This window comes from Lytechinus variegatus, chromosome 9 (assembly GCF_018143015.1).
Source record: "Lytechinus variegatus isolate NC3 chromosome 9, Lvar_3.0, whole genome shotgun sequence".
NCBI classification, from domain to species: Eukaryota; Metazoa; Echinodermata; class Echinoidea; order Temnopleuroida; family Toxopneustidae; genus Lytechinus; species Lytechinus variegatus.
The window spans coordinates 13,609,927-13,625,013 of NC_054748.1; the positions used below are offsets into that span (position 1 = coordinate 13,609,927).

Genomic DNA, 15,087 nt, shown 5'->3' on the forward strand with positions numbered 1-15,087 from the left:
ATTCTCTGAGGCATGAAGAGAATAAATAGATGATTGTTGACAAAAAGGAGGGGACTGTAACAGATATTCTCATGTTTCCATCTCGTCATCATTATCTGCGAATCAAATAAGAAAAAGACAATAGGAGTTACTCTGACAAGTAGGATACATGTACAGGGGCCCGTTGCAGAAAGAGTTGCAATCGATCACAACTCTAAAAATCATGCGCAACTTGATTTTCAACCAATCAACAGCGCGCATTTGGGACTTGCGTTTGATTTTTTGACTTGCGTTTAAACGCAACTCTTTCTGCAACAGGCCCCAGGAAATCTTATTAGTTGACATCATCATCATCCTCATCACCATCATCATCCTCATCACCACAACCATCATCGCCATCATCATCACCATCATCACCACCATCATTATCATGTCAAAATCACCATTCTCATCCTCATTGCCATCATCACAACCGAACAACACCATCATTATCATCACTACCAATATGAACATCACCACCACCACCAATACTATCGTCATCATCAGTGTCATCGCCATCACCACCACCACCAACATGAATTATCATCACCAGCACTACCAAATCCACCACCACCATCATAATCATCACCCTCCTCTTCATCACCACCACCATCATTGCCAACCCGTGTATGAATTACAATGAATCTCACCTCCAGCTGCTTCCATTTCATTAAACATGAAGTCCTGCTGATATTCCTTCAAGAACTGCGTCGATCTTGATTCATCCAAGAAAAGTGAATACACACGTTTGATGTCATCTACTTCGACTTCTGTACCCTAAAACATTAGAGGAATACCAAAGTTATTTAATATATCCCTTGTTTATGTGCTATTCATATTCTGCAATACGGTTGGACCCCCACATACTAGCTGCTTCTTACGCTTAAGAAAAGTAACAAGAGTATCTCAGTGATATCTCAATTCCGCTGAATGTCATTTGACCTAATTCGAACCAATCAGATTACAGAAAATATTTTTGGATGTTGCATAATTAAAAATAAAGAAGTATAAACATGTCTTCTCCGTGAGACAAGATTTGCTGCAGTAATAAGCTGACTCAAATCCACTAAAGGTCATGTGACCTGCTTGAGGCAATCAGATGACGGAACATTGCGTAATTACAAAAAGAGTTCCCAAAGTATGCGTCATAAAGAAGTATGACTATACCTTTCTTTTCACTAAGACAAGGATTGCTGAAGTAATACACTGAGAAGAGTGTCGCAAACCCACTAAATGTCATGTGACCTTATTCAAACCAATCAGATTACAGAACATTCTTGGGCCCTATATAAATAATGAACAACAAAGAAGTAAGACCTACCTTTCTTTTTCTCGAGACAAGATTTGCTGCGGTGATAAGCTGAATAGCGTATCTCAACGACGTCTCAAGCCCAATTCTTGTTAGGACGGTCAACGCATCATCAGACATGTCAACATCCTCCTCTTCACATCTGAGAAAGAAAATAATCGAATAAAATTAATGGTTTAGCGGTTCTAACTCTCATCTTTCAATCAGAAGTCTGTGTGTTCAAATCCCAGCCAAAGCATGTTTTCTTTAATTAAGCAAGAAATTTACCTACATTGTGTGACACTCGTCCCAGATGAATGGGTACCTGGCAGGATTAATTCCTTGACTGCACTGAGCGGTGGAAACGGCTAGCTCAAGCTAAAGCCGGGTAATAATAGCACACCTAGGAATAAATTATTTCTCAATAAATGGCGCTATAAAAATGCCTAATATTATCAGAATGAAAAAAAAGAATGTAAAATAGAAATTAATGGTTAAAGAAATCAAGGTGAATAAAATTGATCATAGAATAAAAATTCAGTCCATGCCCTACTCTAGTTCATCCACCAGGTGTTTTATTACCTGATGTTTAGGATCTGTCTCATTTCTTTCTCACTGTACGTTGATGTAGAGATAATGAGAAGCCTGTCCAACAAGTCTAGTGGGATACCATGAGGACTCTGGTAGCTGGTGCCTCGAATTCTGTGATATAAACAAGAGAGTATGGGAAATAATATTCATGTTGAAAATAAAAAGAAATGAAACAACAAAATTCAAAATCACTTTCAATGACTTTCAGCAAAAACATTTAAAAACCCTTTATTAAAAATTTTGCCATCATCATACATTTCAGCTGATGTTATAACCAATATTATGTTTCAAAGTATGAAATGAATAGAAAATTATTATATCATTGATGCAAATTTAAGATGCAAAAAGAGATTAAATCTTTAAACTGATCTAAGTTCATATCTCATAATTAAACGATCAATTTTAGGTTGAGTTTGATTTGGGTTCATTCTCAACTCTTCGTTTTACCGCACATACCTTGTGATACCTCTATTTGTGGCCATGATAAGAACGGGTGCCATGTCATCTTCCAACGCTCGATTCAAGAAGGAGAAACTTTCAATATCCAACATATGGACTTCATCAATAAATAGAACCTGCAGAATAAATTGAAATATGAACAGTGTTTTGAATGAAAAACATATGAACTAAATCAATAAATATATCATAGAGATTAAAATGTAGTATGAAGAGTCCCTCAAAGTCTAGCATACAAACCTCCTCAATAAAAGAACCTAAAATGAAGTTTTAAAATGAAGATTATACATGTAAGGAAGTATGAACAATGCTTTCAACGTCTAACATACATGTATGAACCTTATCAATAAATAGAATCTGTAGAATAAAATGAATTATGAAAAGTGTTTTCAAATGTAAAACATATGGACCTCATCAATAAATATAACCTATAGATTAAAATGAAGTATGACCAGTGCTTTCATGGGTAGCATGGAAATCTAATCAATAAATAGAACTTGCAGATTAAATGAAGTGAAGTAAATTAAGTATGCACAGTGCTTTCCATGTCTAGTAGATAAACCTAAAAATCGTAATTAGTAAAAGCATTGCTTTGCTTGTTCCTTTCAAATTTTCCTACAATTGACAAAGGTAAACTCCCCCTTTAACCCTATCTAGGCCGGGGGAGGGGTTGTCCTCGGAGGCCCCCTCTCAACGAATCCCGCAATATTTTCGCAGCGCGAAATTTTTTGACCGCGTCGCTCGCTGACTTTTGAGACCAATTTTGCATCACCCGGGAAGTGGTTCCAAAATTACACAACATTATGTAAGTGCATGTCAGACCAAAAATTTGCTCAAAAACGTGATTTCATGCACAAAGTCAATGCAAATTGTGTTTTCAACCAAAATTCATAAATGCATGATTATTTTTAGTTTTGCTGGTCTAAATGTATTTATCTTATGCTTTTTATGATCACGGAAGAGTCCCCAACGAATTTCATTGAAAAAAACGATGAAAAACAAAAGGTAAAGAAAACAAAGAAATATATAAGAAATTGCAAAAAACAATATAATACATAAGAAAAAGATTTGATATTGCAATTTTTTCACGTACACTTGCTAAGAACACCACAAAGAGTTTCTATACCAAAAATTAGTACATTTGGAGGTTTATTTAGGGAGTTAGAGGAAAAAGTATGATTTCACATAAATTAGCATAATCACTTAATAGCAATTCATATGAAAGAAATCACTATATAAGCTTGTAGACTATGTCCCAGGCAACCCGCGTGCCAATTTTCAGCGCGATCGCGCGGTCGACGGCCTGGGAGGCCCCCCCCGGCCATATGAACTCCCAAAATACCCCGGCCTAGATAGGGTTAATATAAGTAGTGGTTATGATTATTATCTTCCAGGTCATGACATGTTTTCCTTCAGCCAGGAATTTACCCTCATTGTGTTGCACGCCACCTAGGTAAGGTGAATGGTTACCTGGTACGAATTTATCCCTTAAAACGCAGTGTAGGTAACAGCTGCTCTGCTATAAAAGCCAGGTTAATTATGCTGCATTACTATAGAGCGTGGTGGCCCAGTGGATAAGTCTTCTGACTTTGAAACAGAGGGTTGTGGGTTCGAATCCCAGCCATTGCGTAATTTCCTTCAGCAAGAAATTTATCCACATTGTGCTGCACTCGACCCAGGTGAGGTGAATGGGTACCTGGCAGGATTAATTCCTTGAATGCATGAGTGCTGAGAGGCAGCTCGAGCTAAAGCCAGGGGTAATAATAACAACGCGCCTCGGAATAGAATATTTCTAGATAGATGGCGCTATATAAATGCCTATTATTATTATAGAGTGATTAGAGACTTCTGATAGTTAAGTGCCATATATACAAGTACAATTATTATGAGAGAGTCTTACCCCTGGTACAATGTCGGCTTTCCCTTCTTCTCTCCATTCAGCAACCTTAGCATTGATCTGCTCTCTGACCTCTGGTTTGATCTCACCAGTATCACCTAGAACAAACAGAAACAACAAGAAAAATATGAATTTACATATATCATAAACAGGCCCCTGGGGCCTGCAACGGGCCCCAGGGGCCCGTTGCAGAAAGAGTTGCAATCAATCGCAACTCTAAAAAATCATGCGCAACTTGATTTTCAACCAATCAACAGCGCGCATTTGGGACTTTGCGATTGATTTTTTGACTTGCGTTTAAATGCAACTCTTTCTGCAACGGAACCCTGTTCTTGTATAGCGCATATCACATGATGATGATATAATGACACTATGTGAGATGAAGAAAAAATAGCCCCTAATGAATAATGATTTTCCACACTAAAGGACATTCAATGAGATCAAACTGCAAGGCCCGAATTCACAATATAGTGTTTAAAAGCATTGTTTGAACCCATGATTTATGCAGATTTCCTGTATAAATTATGCTTATTACTGCGTATATCAAAAAATTCCAATGCTAATGTGTGCTTTTGTCAGTGCGCCAAATGGCCACCTGTTGCCATGGTTAAAGAGAAATTCCAGTAAATACTGATTTCATGAGAAAGTCTGTAAAACAAGGCCTAATTGTCAGTATATCATCGAGGATCTAGATCTGGTACAGTTACATAAACTGAACTTTGTGAAATCTTGAAATCTACGCTGAAAAATGTTCACAACGAAGATCCCCAACACAGATAGGCGCATGTGGGACAGTGTATAATTATTGCTTTGAATGTCGGGCCCGACGCTCTACCCGAATCCTGTGCTTATTTGCTGATTTCTCAGCAATTACAAAATTTCTTCCAGAATCCTTTGGCACGTACATTTTATTTATACAAACAGACACTTTGGTGGTCATTTCATTGGATTCTGTACGAACTCATTTTGATATCGTTACCAAACCTAGCATTTACCTTTAAGTACGCTATTTTATTCATGAGTTCACTGTTTTTAATGAGTTTTTCAAAACCACTTTTGCGAATTTGGGCCTAAATGGTTAAGACAATGTATGAATAGACCATCACAAGTGTGAACGCACCTGAGAACAGAGCAAGGAATCCCTGCGTACGGCTGTTGATAACATCTATCTCGTGTAACGTCACCGTGTGAACAACCTCTTTCCTCTTCTGAAGTTCACCTTCGGGACACTGGACGAACTTGGTCTGTGAGAAAAGAAAGTATTAATCATTGAGATAATCCCTTGCTGAAGTTTAAGCTCTGTATCTACCCTGCAGGGTACTAATGCCACTAATTGTTGTTAGTACCCTGGTTGTTGTTTTTCTGATAAGAAATCATTTTGGGTACAGAAACCTATGTTGGGTTATGGATAGTTAATTACAACATATTTAAAGGGGGAGTCAACTGTGTGTGGTCTCTCATTGACTGTATGTTATAAATACAGTCTTGAAATGTACATTTTTCAGACATCGACTTATAGTACAGAGAATGCTTTGACCTACATGTATAATTGTATTTGTATAGAGAAACAGAAATGTTTTGAGAGGAAGAGTAATTATCTTGCTACTTGGTAACATAGTTTTATTGCAGTATAAATGTAGTGAGTAGTTAATAAGAATGTTATCGTTCAAGTTGGTCTATATTACTAGACTACACTAGCATTATGGTAAGGAAACTGGCCAGGTATGAGTAGATGAGGACTCGAGATGGCGCTTTTGTTTTGTATCTGCTTTAAAACTCAACAGCAAATGTCTGTTACCTCAATTGACACTCAAATCATTCACAACTGTCTTGGAATAATAAAAAAATAATAACTTCAAAATTAAACATGGGAAAGGAACAAAATAAACATAGCCAGGATGGAATGTAAATAAACTTTCACACTTTTGGCTTTCCATAATCTTAACACAGTTAGACCATGGCCTAAATCAAACTAAACTTCAGAATACAGTTCTTACCTGTGGTCCCATGGCATCATAGTCCCTGGCTCTTGTGAATGATCTTCCAAGTTTATTGATTTTACCTGTAGCCTTGTCTATTGTGATGATGTCCCTGTGGGTGAAGAGAATATTAACCAATAATGTGATATTAGTAAAAATAAAATTACTAGCAACTGATGATTATAAAGCAGTGATAATGATGACGATGATAGTGATAAAAATAAGATAATAATCATAATAATGATAAAAATACTGTATTAAAAAGGAAAAGCAACATTGAATGGCAATTAGAAATCACAATTGATCATGTTTTCCCAACGATACTTAATCTATATTATTGATATCTAAATTCCTATGGAAATAATGTTGGCATGTCATATTTCTTCATTTTCAAGGGATCAATTATGTCTCCTGGAAAGCAAGGTGTCCAATTACGAATGCCAATCACAGCATAGGACCACGCATGACTTCCACCAAGACTGCATGATCAATATGGGTGTCCACTTTTGGTAACGATCTCAAAATGACTTTTTACAGAATCTAATATAATGACCACCCAAGAGTCTGTTTGTATGAATAAAAAATATGTGCCAAAGGATTCTGGAAGAAATTGTGTAATTGCTGAGAAATAAGTAAAATAAGCGCGGATTCAGTCACTTCCGTCGGGTCTTTATTCCAGCAATAATACACAGTCCCACGTGTGCCTATCTGTGTTGGTGATCTTCAGTGTGAACATTTTTCAGCGTAGATTACAAGATTTCATTAAGTTCAGTTTATGTAACCGTACCGGATCTAGATCCTCGATGATATACTGACAATTAAGCCTGGTTTTACAGACTTTCTCATGAAATCAGTGTTTACTGCAACTACTGGCATTTCTCTTTAACGAGCAACTTATCCTAATGGAAGACAATGTATCGGTCGGTCGGTTTCATTAATCAAAAATCATATTTACCCTGCTTGGACCTTTTCTTTGGTGAGTGATTCAATCATCTTAGTTCCAAGGTCGTAAACTGTTTCCATCTCTGTAGTCTTGAGAGTTAACTTCCCAACCTTGGCACCCTGCAAGAACATATACCATGCAAAAAATGTAAGACATGGGACCACCGTTTCATAAAGAGTTGCAACCGTTGTAACTTTGGTATTATGGCAACTGCCATGGTAACCTTGATTTTGATTGGCTGCTGAGCCCTGTTACCATGGTAGTAGCCATAATTTCAAGGTTACAACAGTTGTAACTCTTTATGAAATGGGCCCCTCTACAATATTTGTGATAAGACAAGGTAGACAGATAGTACTTTGTAATACATGAGACAAGGTACTTTCATAAGATAATTTGGTATTCAAAATAATTTTTACTTTTATAGGGGCTCTTGGAGGTATTTCATGAAGCTGATCTTTACTAGCGCACAATCTTACAAACGCATGGTCACAGGTTTCATAGGTGCTCTAAATCAGTCTCAGTCTGTTTTATTCCCATATTTGTAAAATACAATTCTTAGTTGCAAATTTATTCCCACTAAAAACAGGAAAAATTTTGGGATTTAATTCTCCTCCATCTATCTTTGGTTACGCGATCACAAGAAATTCGATAGCATTCCAAAAACACCAGCAAATTACAACACCTACTTAAGTCCTTAATGCAAGGCTCGACATTAGCGGTGGCCCGGTGGCCCGGGGCCACCAAAAATTCATCTCGGGCAACCATTATTGAAAAAATGTTAAATTTTGGTGGCCCGAATCGGGCAACCAATAATTTTCAAAGTAGCGCAATTTTTCTCCCGATTTTGCATGCATTTATCAACCTTCTATAGTTAAAATTGCAAGCCAATTCGTCATGCGCCTTTTTTGTTAATCTACACACAAAGATTGCATAGTCATGACAGTATGTAGGCCTACCGCTAGCATACAGTAACTATTATTCAGCCGGCCGCGCCGGCTGTCTGGCTGAGCTTTGCATGCATGAAACCACTGCAGCTAGCTAGCTAGTGCACGAGCAGACTATTCAGACTCAGGGAGCTGCGATACGAAATGTTACTGCTAAGAAATCTTCCCCAGAACTTTGGAAATCTACGTCAAAGTCACATTTTACACCAATGAAATGCCCTTCTACAGTCCATATTTACTGAAACGTGATTAATTGCAAGCATTTAAAGGAGGAATTATGACCTCTCTTTTGACTCAAAAAGACCGATTTCCAAATGCATTAATACACATAAAACACATAGGTGAGTACATCACAGTCCCATATGTGCATTTGTATGTATGTTGATATTTGGTTGATTTCGAAGCTGTGTCTCTTCGAGCCAAAAATAAATAGGCCGCTCTTTCTTTCTCGTTTACAAATGACTTCTTAAACCCAAAGTAGATACTTTGGGAAGGCATTTCATTGATATGACATGTGAATTTTTTCCATCATTTTGTCAAATATTGGGAAGGAATTTTCTCACTGTTTTTTCCAGATAACTTTTGCCATTTTATTTTTTTCTTTCATTTTTTTCATAGTGATTAAACCATTTATACCCCTTCCCATTGAAAATGCCTGATTAAAGAACATGTTTCTACTGAATAATAATAATTTTCCCCATTTTTTGATAATTTTGTTTTATTTATTTTTCTTAAATTTTCTTTTGTTTTTTCTCAAATTTTTTTTATGACCTGTTCTTTGTTTTTTCTTTCTTCATTTTTTCTTTTGTTTTATTTCACTTAACGTATTCATTTTTACAATTTTTGTTTTCTTTTTTCAATATACTATTCTAAAAATTATTTTTGTTTATTTCCCCCTTTTACACATTGTTCTAATTCTGCAGCATGTGATTTTCTCCTGCTATAATATGCTGGAAAAGAGAAAATAAACTGGATTTGGGGCCTGCATAATCTAGGTTTTACAATCAAAAAGGAAGAAAGGAAAAATCATTGTTTTGTAAATCTATCTGAGTTTGCACTATTTATTTACTTTACCATTATGAGTATGTGTCTATACGGAGATTAAAAATCTACACAACCTAGGAACAATACAATTCTTTTTTTCTCTTTCAATCATTTCATATTTACAATGACAGAACAATTTATATATTACCACAAAATAAGCAAAGTAAAATAACAGCAAGCACGATTTACATACAAGATGTACAAAGAATAGTGGTACGTGTTAGTGATTGCAGAATATTTCAGTTTGTTTTATTCATTTTTAATTAATGTTTTTCTTTATATTTTTCGGGCCACCAAACTTTATTAGTGGGCCACCAAAAAAAATTATTTGAAGGTTTTGGTGGCCCGAAGTTAATGTGGAGCCTTGCTTAATGACTTGGTATTCTGATTTAAATATGAACCAAATTATTGCATGCTTATGCTTTTATTGTTTTTAAGTCGACCTGAACGACCTGAACATATTATCCTACATTAAGACATTTTTATAAATAAAAAAAAAGTGACTGATCACTTCACTCCAGCATATCCACAAGGTGGATGAAATCTAGAACACAAACATTTGAAGCAAAAAGAAGTTACAAATTTTCTTATTACACAATTTTTGTGAAAGACAGGACAGACAGAATATTCTTTGAATAAAATTCCTTCAAAATCCTGGAATAAAAGATGTACTTACCGTTCCTGTGGCTGGCCTATCAATCTGAATTTCAACTACTTCTCCCTCAATGATTTCTGTCTCCTCTCTACAAAGATATGATAAAAAAAAACACACATTAAAAGAGGCTGTGGGGTCAGTTGCTCAAACAGTTACAGTCAATCACAACTTCATTTTCAATGAATCATAGGCATGCATTCATACAGATAGTGATTTTTCATTTTACCAGTAAATCAAAACGGAGAGTCAATTTTGGTTATTTACTTTTCATGTGAGAATTCATTGACTTGAGCTGGAAATGGAATTACAGCTTTTCAAACACAAAAGGACATTTTTTAAGAACAGAAAATCAATGTTCCTGCATTTAAGAATTGTGCACGGTTTTCTGAGTTTTTACTTTTCCCAACTCAACTCTTTCTGCAAAGCACCAAAACTTCTGCTATTCAAAGACATCATGGTAATTTCAATGTAATAAAAGTACCTTGGAAAATATATTCTCGAAATACAATTAAGCACTGCTTAACTTGGCTTTTATGGAAAATGAACATGATTTCTATGAAAACTCAGGACTAGTTCTAAAAGATTCAACTAATGCTGTTCTGTAATTCAGCAATAAGTGATTCCACAAAATGGCTTCCTGGTAGTAATAGATATGGTAGAAAAATACGTCCTGAAATAATTTTCATAAAAAGTTATCATTTTCATAAAAAGTTGCTCATGAAATGACTCTCCAGGAAAAAACAAAGTCATGAAATTTCATGATATGTACTTTTCTCTATATTTGTAAAGCACATAGATGATTACCCTGTATTAATATTATGACTTTGTAGAAGATACTTTTTTATGTATTAAATATGTATTTAAAGGGGTGTTGAACCTACTTTATCCTGATGCCAATGGACCTTCTGAAAGCCTGTGTGAGAGCCTCTGTTTTACTCATTTCAAGTGAGAAGATTTCACTGCCGGCAATAGCTGTGAATGGCGTGTCCTGACCGAGTGCTTGAGCCATACCTGTTTCAAGAAAAGTATTCAAAATGAAAGTAAAATAAAACCCATGAAACCCAATGAAAATTTGAGAAAATTAAAATTCAAAATACGAAAGTTATGAGAATTTGAATACTGAAATCACTAGTACTACGTAACTCACCCTTTTGACATCTAAAATCAGTCAATTTAGAAAAGTGGAAGGGACAATCCTCCCATTCACTGTGTACTTTTATAGTTTCCAGGAGTTTTCTCTTTGGGCAAGTTTCTTTCAGACTGTAACTAAAATGCAGTGTATATTATCATAATCAGGCCCCCCTTGAGATCTCGGCCGTCGAATGCGCAATCGCGCCGAAAATTGGCATGCAGGTTGTCTGGGATATAATCTACAAAATTATATAGTAATTTATCTCATGCCAATTGTAATTGAGTAATTATGCTAATTTATGCATTATGAGTATGCAAAATCATACTTTTTCCTCTAACTCCATAAATAAAGCTCCACTAATTTTTGGCATAGAGATTCTTTGTGGTGTTCTTAGCAAGTTTACATGGAAAATATTGATATATGAGACCAATTTCTTATGTATTATATTGTTTTTTGCAATTTCTTATGTATTTCTTTGTTTTTTGGACCCTTTGTTTTTCATTGTTTGTTCAATGAAATTCATTGGGGACTCTTCTAAGATCATAAACAGCATAAAATAAATACATTTAGACCAGCAAAACTAAAAATAATGATACATTCATGATTTTTGGTTGAAAACAAAATTTACATTGACTTTGTACACAAAGTCACGTTTTTGAGCAATTTTTGGTCTGAAATGCACTTACATAATGTTTTGTAATTTCGGAACTGCATACACAGGTGACGCAAAATTGGTCTCAAAAGTTGCGCAAGACTTGAAAGTAAAAAGTCAGCAAACAGCGCGGTCAACAAAATTTGCACGGCCTAGGGTTAAACACACACTACAAGCATACAAAGTTTTTAACATTTGTTGCTTCAAATAATTTTAGCAGTATTAAACTATGACTTTCATAGTTGAACTTGAGCCCATTTCATAAAGAGTTACAACTTCATTGTGATCGGCACCTAGACCCCTGGACTTAAAAATACAGAAATGGTTGTCTACTCACCCATGGCTATAGCTGTTTTACCGGTACCTGGTTGACCAGCAATAAGAACGGCTCGTCCTGCTATTTTACCTTCCTGTAATAAGGGGAAAAATAAACAAATGTAATAAAAGTTAACCCACCCATGAAAGGTCCTTCATGGAAAATAGATCCTAAATAAACTTTTTAAAATCATATCATTTCAAATTTCACCCCAAAAGTGAGATTTTGCTCCCTGGGTAGTATATTCATATATATTATGTAGCCTTTCCTTTTTGGACTGCATAACACAAAAGTTTGCAATAAAAAAAAAATTGCTAAATGCAAATTATCGATCCTGGGCTTCGTAACACGAAGGTTAGCAATGAATTGTATGGTTGATTATCACCATTGATTGTACCTTGTATTCAATGCAATCAATCATAAAAAAATGTTCTACGATCATTGCCAACTTTTGTGTTATGGGCTCCAGGGCTCCGTAACACAAAGATTTGCGATGAATAGCAAATATGGAAGAACACTTCTGATTGGTTCCTAGTCAGTATTTTGCGCCAAACGCACGTGTAACATTGATCTTGATTGTTCAGTTCATTTAGCGATTGATCGCTAATCTTTGTGTTACGGAGCCCAGATCACCATTGCACATACACTGACCTGGAACCAATCAAAGTGGCTCTCCATACAGCAGAATTTGCACAAGTCAACCTTAAGTGGAACAGTCACCTTCCTTGATGCATTAATTCACACCAGAACATGCAAAATATCTCTTTTTTATGGACTGTTTAAGTTGAATTTTTCCCAATTTGAACAGATTTCTTTGGTCCCGAGGCTTGGGCAGAGTCACCTGCTTTTGCAGTTCTGGAGACAGCGATTTTCTATTAAAAAAAATGATCTTATCCGTTTCTGAAAATCTGTAATTCCGTTTCAACTTGATCTAAAAATGGAAATTCCATTTTGTCACTGAAAATGTACACACCACAAACCTGGATTCCGTTTTGCAAAGGTGAATTCCATGAATTTTTACATGAAAAGTATAAGGACCAAACAGAGTTTCTGTTTTATTTACCGGTAAAACGGAAAATCACTGTCCCTACAGTTCATCTCAACCCCTTAGGTTACAGGGCCCAGCTGTCTTTCATACCTTGATCATCTCTAGGATGACTCCTGCAGCTCTCCTGGCCGCCGTCTGGCCCACCATACCCTGGGACACATTCCTCGCTTCCAAGGCATCGTCCAGACCAAGACCTCTGATGTGAGAATGCGCTCCTATCCGCTCGATCCTTGTCACTTCACGAACCTCCTGGACCTTCTGTGCTGTTGACTGCAGATGAAGGTAAGAATGATGAATAATATTGAAAAAAAACAAATATCTAATGGCAACCAGTCTGTTTTCGAAAGAAAAACTGTTATTGATCAGGTTCACCTTTTCCCCCATCTCTCGAGCTCTCTCCATGCTCTCTCATGTCTTCCCATTTTATTCAAATGTTCGTATTTGATTTTTAAAAACATATTTCCTTAAAGAATCTACTTGTCTTTTCTATTTCTCTATCATGATCTCTTTCTTTTTGTTTCCTCTCTTCTCTCTCTCTTTAAATCTTTCTTTTATTTTCATTTTTTTCATCATCATCATCATCATCTGGGCTCTGCAGTGCTACCTTGAAGATGAAATTAGAATTGGAGCCAGGTTATGAGGAGTGAGCTGAGGGGTATTTTCAATTTCAAGGTGATTTTTCAAGAGCTTTTTTTGGAAGCTGTCATGACTCATGTTGTTAGTCATTTTTCACTCCTCTTTTTTTAAACCAAAAATGCATGGGCCATGATGGGGAAATGGCAATCTCTACACACATAAGGGTTTGCAATTTATCTCTAAATCCTTAAATCCTAATTAAAATGATCATATAAACTTTTCCTTACTGTCAAAAGAAGCCCCTGAATATCTCTTCCCATACATGCCAAAGCAGTCAAACACAAGTTAATAAATAATCAATTCAGATCACATTTTTCTACTCGCATGAACTTCCCGAAAAAATGTGCTAAATGTTTTCCCCTTTTGGCCTATCATCATGATCATGTACATCATCAGCCTGTTTTATTTAATTTATGCTCAAACTTTTCAGTGCAGTGTGTCTTCAGACACCCTAACATGACTCATCATCTCATGAGCTAGACCAAAAGCTTCGGTCTCTGTTATTTTGGTTGTTCAGCTGAACTCCGTTGGCTTCATTGACATTGACCAAATACAGAGACCGAAGTACTTCTAGCGCGATCTGTACAGGGGACTTAACGGCCATATGTTTATGTACTTAAGATCGGATAAAACGGGGAAGTGAATTTGCACGACAGCCGAGGTAAGTCACTGTTTTTGTACCTTTTAACTTGATTTTTCTCCGTTTTTGGCAATTAATGCCAAGAGCCGAAGAGGGAATATTAATTTGCATTTTGGTCGCATTAATTTTCAAAATTTTTATTCATTAAAGACAAAAATTGAAGAGCCCCGACGGGGGGATTTTGCATCGCAAGTCCCTAGGGCTAGGCTATAAATGGTGGCTGCACGCACGATAGTCGATAGCGAGCCGTCTGTGTAAGAGAAATTAAAAAAAAAGTTAAAGAACTCCTCGAAACAGACGGCTGCCAGCTGTCTACTCACATGACTCATGAGCCTGCATTATCTTTTCTTGACTTGGTAAACTTAAACTTAGGCTCCGAGCCTCTGCAATGTCGCTCAGCCGCGCTTTCCTTCGCTTCGCCTCGGGTTCGACGGACGGCACCGCTCCGCCGAAGCTCACCCGGCGCCGCCGCGTCGGCCGGCTGAGCTTCTCTGCCTCTGGCGCAGCGCGGGTTGGTGATCCGTTGTCATGCACAACATAAAAAATTAAACACTGCACTCCAAAATCGAACAAAAGTCAATCAATTAAAGTAAGAATTCCAATACTACTAATTCAACTGTCACTAGTATATAATCCTCCTTAATATCCCTACAAGCATAATAAAATTCAACTAATCAATTAGGCTACAGAGTCATTTATTTCATCAAGTTGCGAGTCAAATTTACAAAACCCACGCGAACTTACCGCTGCCATTTTGATCTGTGATGACAACGCTAGATGGCGCTTTACCTCCGAGAACAACGTGCGAGAGGGGAATTCCCTGCCGCTCGACAGACTATTTATTTGTG

General features: G+C 36.6%; 1 protein-coding gene across 1 annotated transcript; it reads right to left on the reverse strand.

Moving 5' to 3' along the window:
• Positions 1-15,049, reverse strand: LOC121421009 (ruvB-like 2). The gene is made up of 14 exons (XM_041615592.1): positions 14,984-15,049; positions 13,054-13,233; positions 11,937-12,009; positions 10,697-10,826; positions 9,837-9,903; positions 7,185-7,291; positions 6,248-6,341; positions 5,371-5,494; positions 4,254-4,348; positions 2,354-2,472; positions 1,889-2,008; positions 1,340-1,469; positions 669-795; positions 1-95 (listed from the first exon to the last, which is right to left on the reverse strand). The coding sequence occupies exons 1-14, from the start codon at positions 14,990-14,992 to the stop codon at positions 70-72; spliced, it is 1,401 nt and encodes a 466-aa protein (XP_041471526.1). The 5' UTR covers positions 14,993-15,049; the 3' UTR covers positions 1-69.
• Positions 15,050-15,087: the final 38 nt, after the last annotated feature.

Bases quoted from the DNA above. Each gene is read 5' to 3' on its own strand.
- LOC121421009 (XM_041615592.1), bottom strand. The intron at 5,495-6,247 runs GTAAGAACTGTA...CTTTTCTCACAG, and splicing joins ATGATGCCATGGGACCACAG to ACCAAGTTCGTCCAGTGTCC. The intron at 4,349-5,370 runs GTGCGTTCACAC...TGTTTGTTCTAG, and splicing joins ATTCCTTGCTCTGTTCTCAG to GTGATACTGGTGAGATCAAA.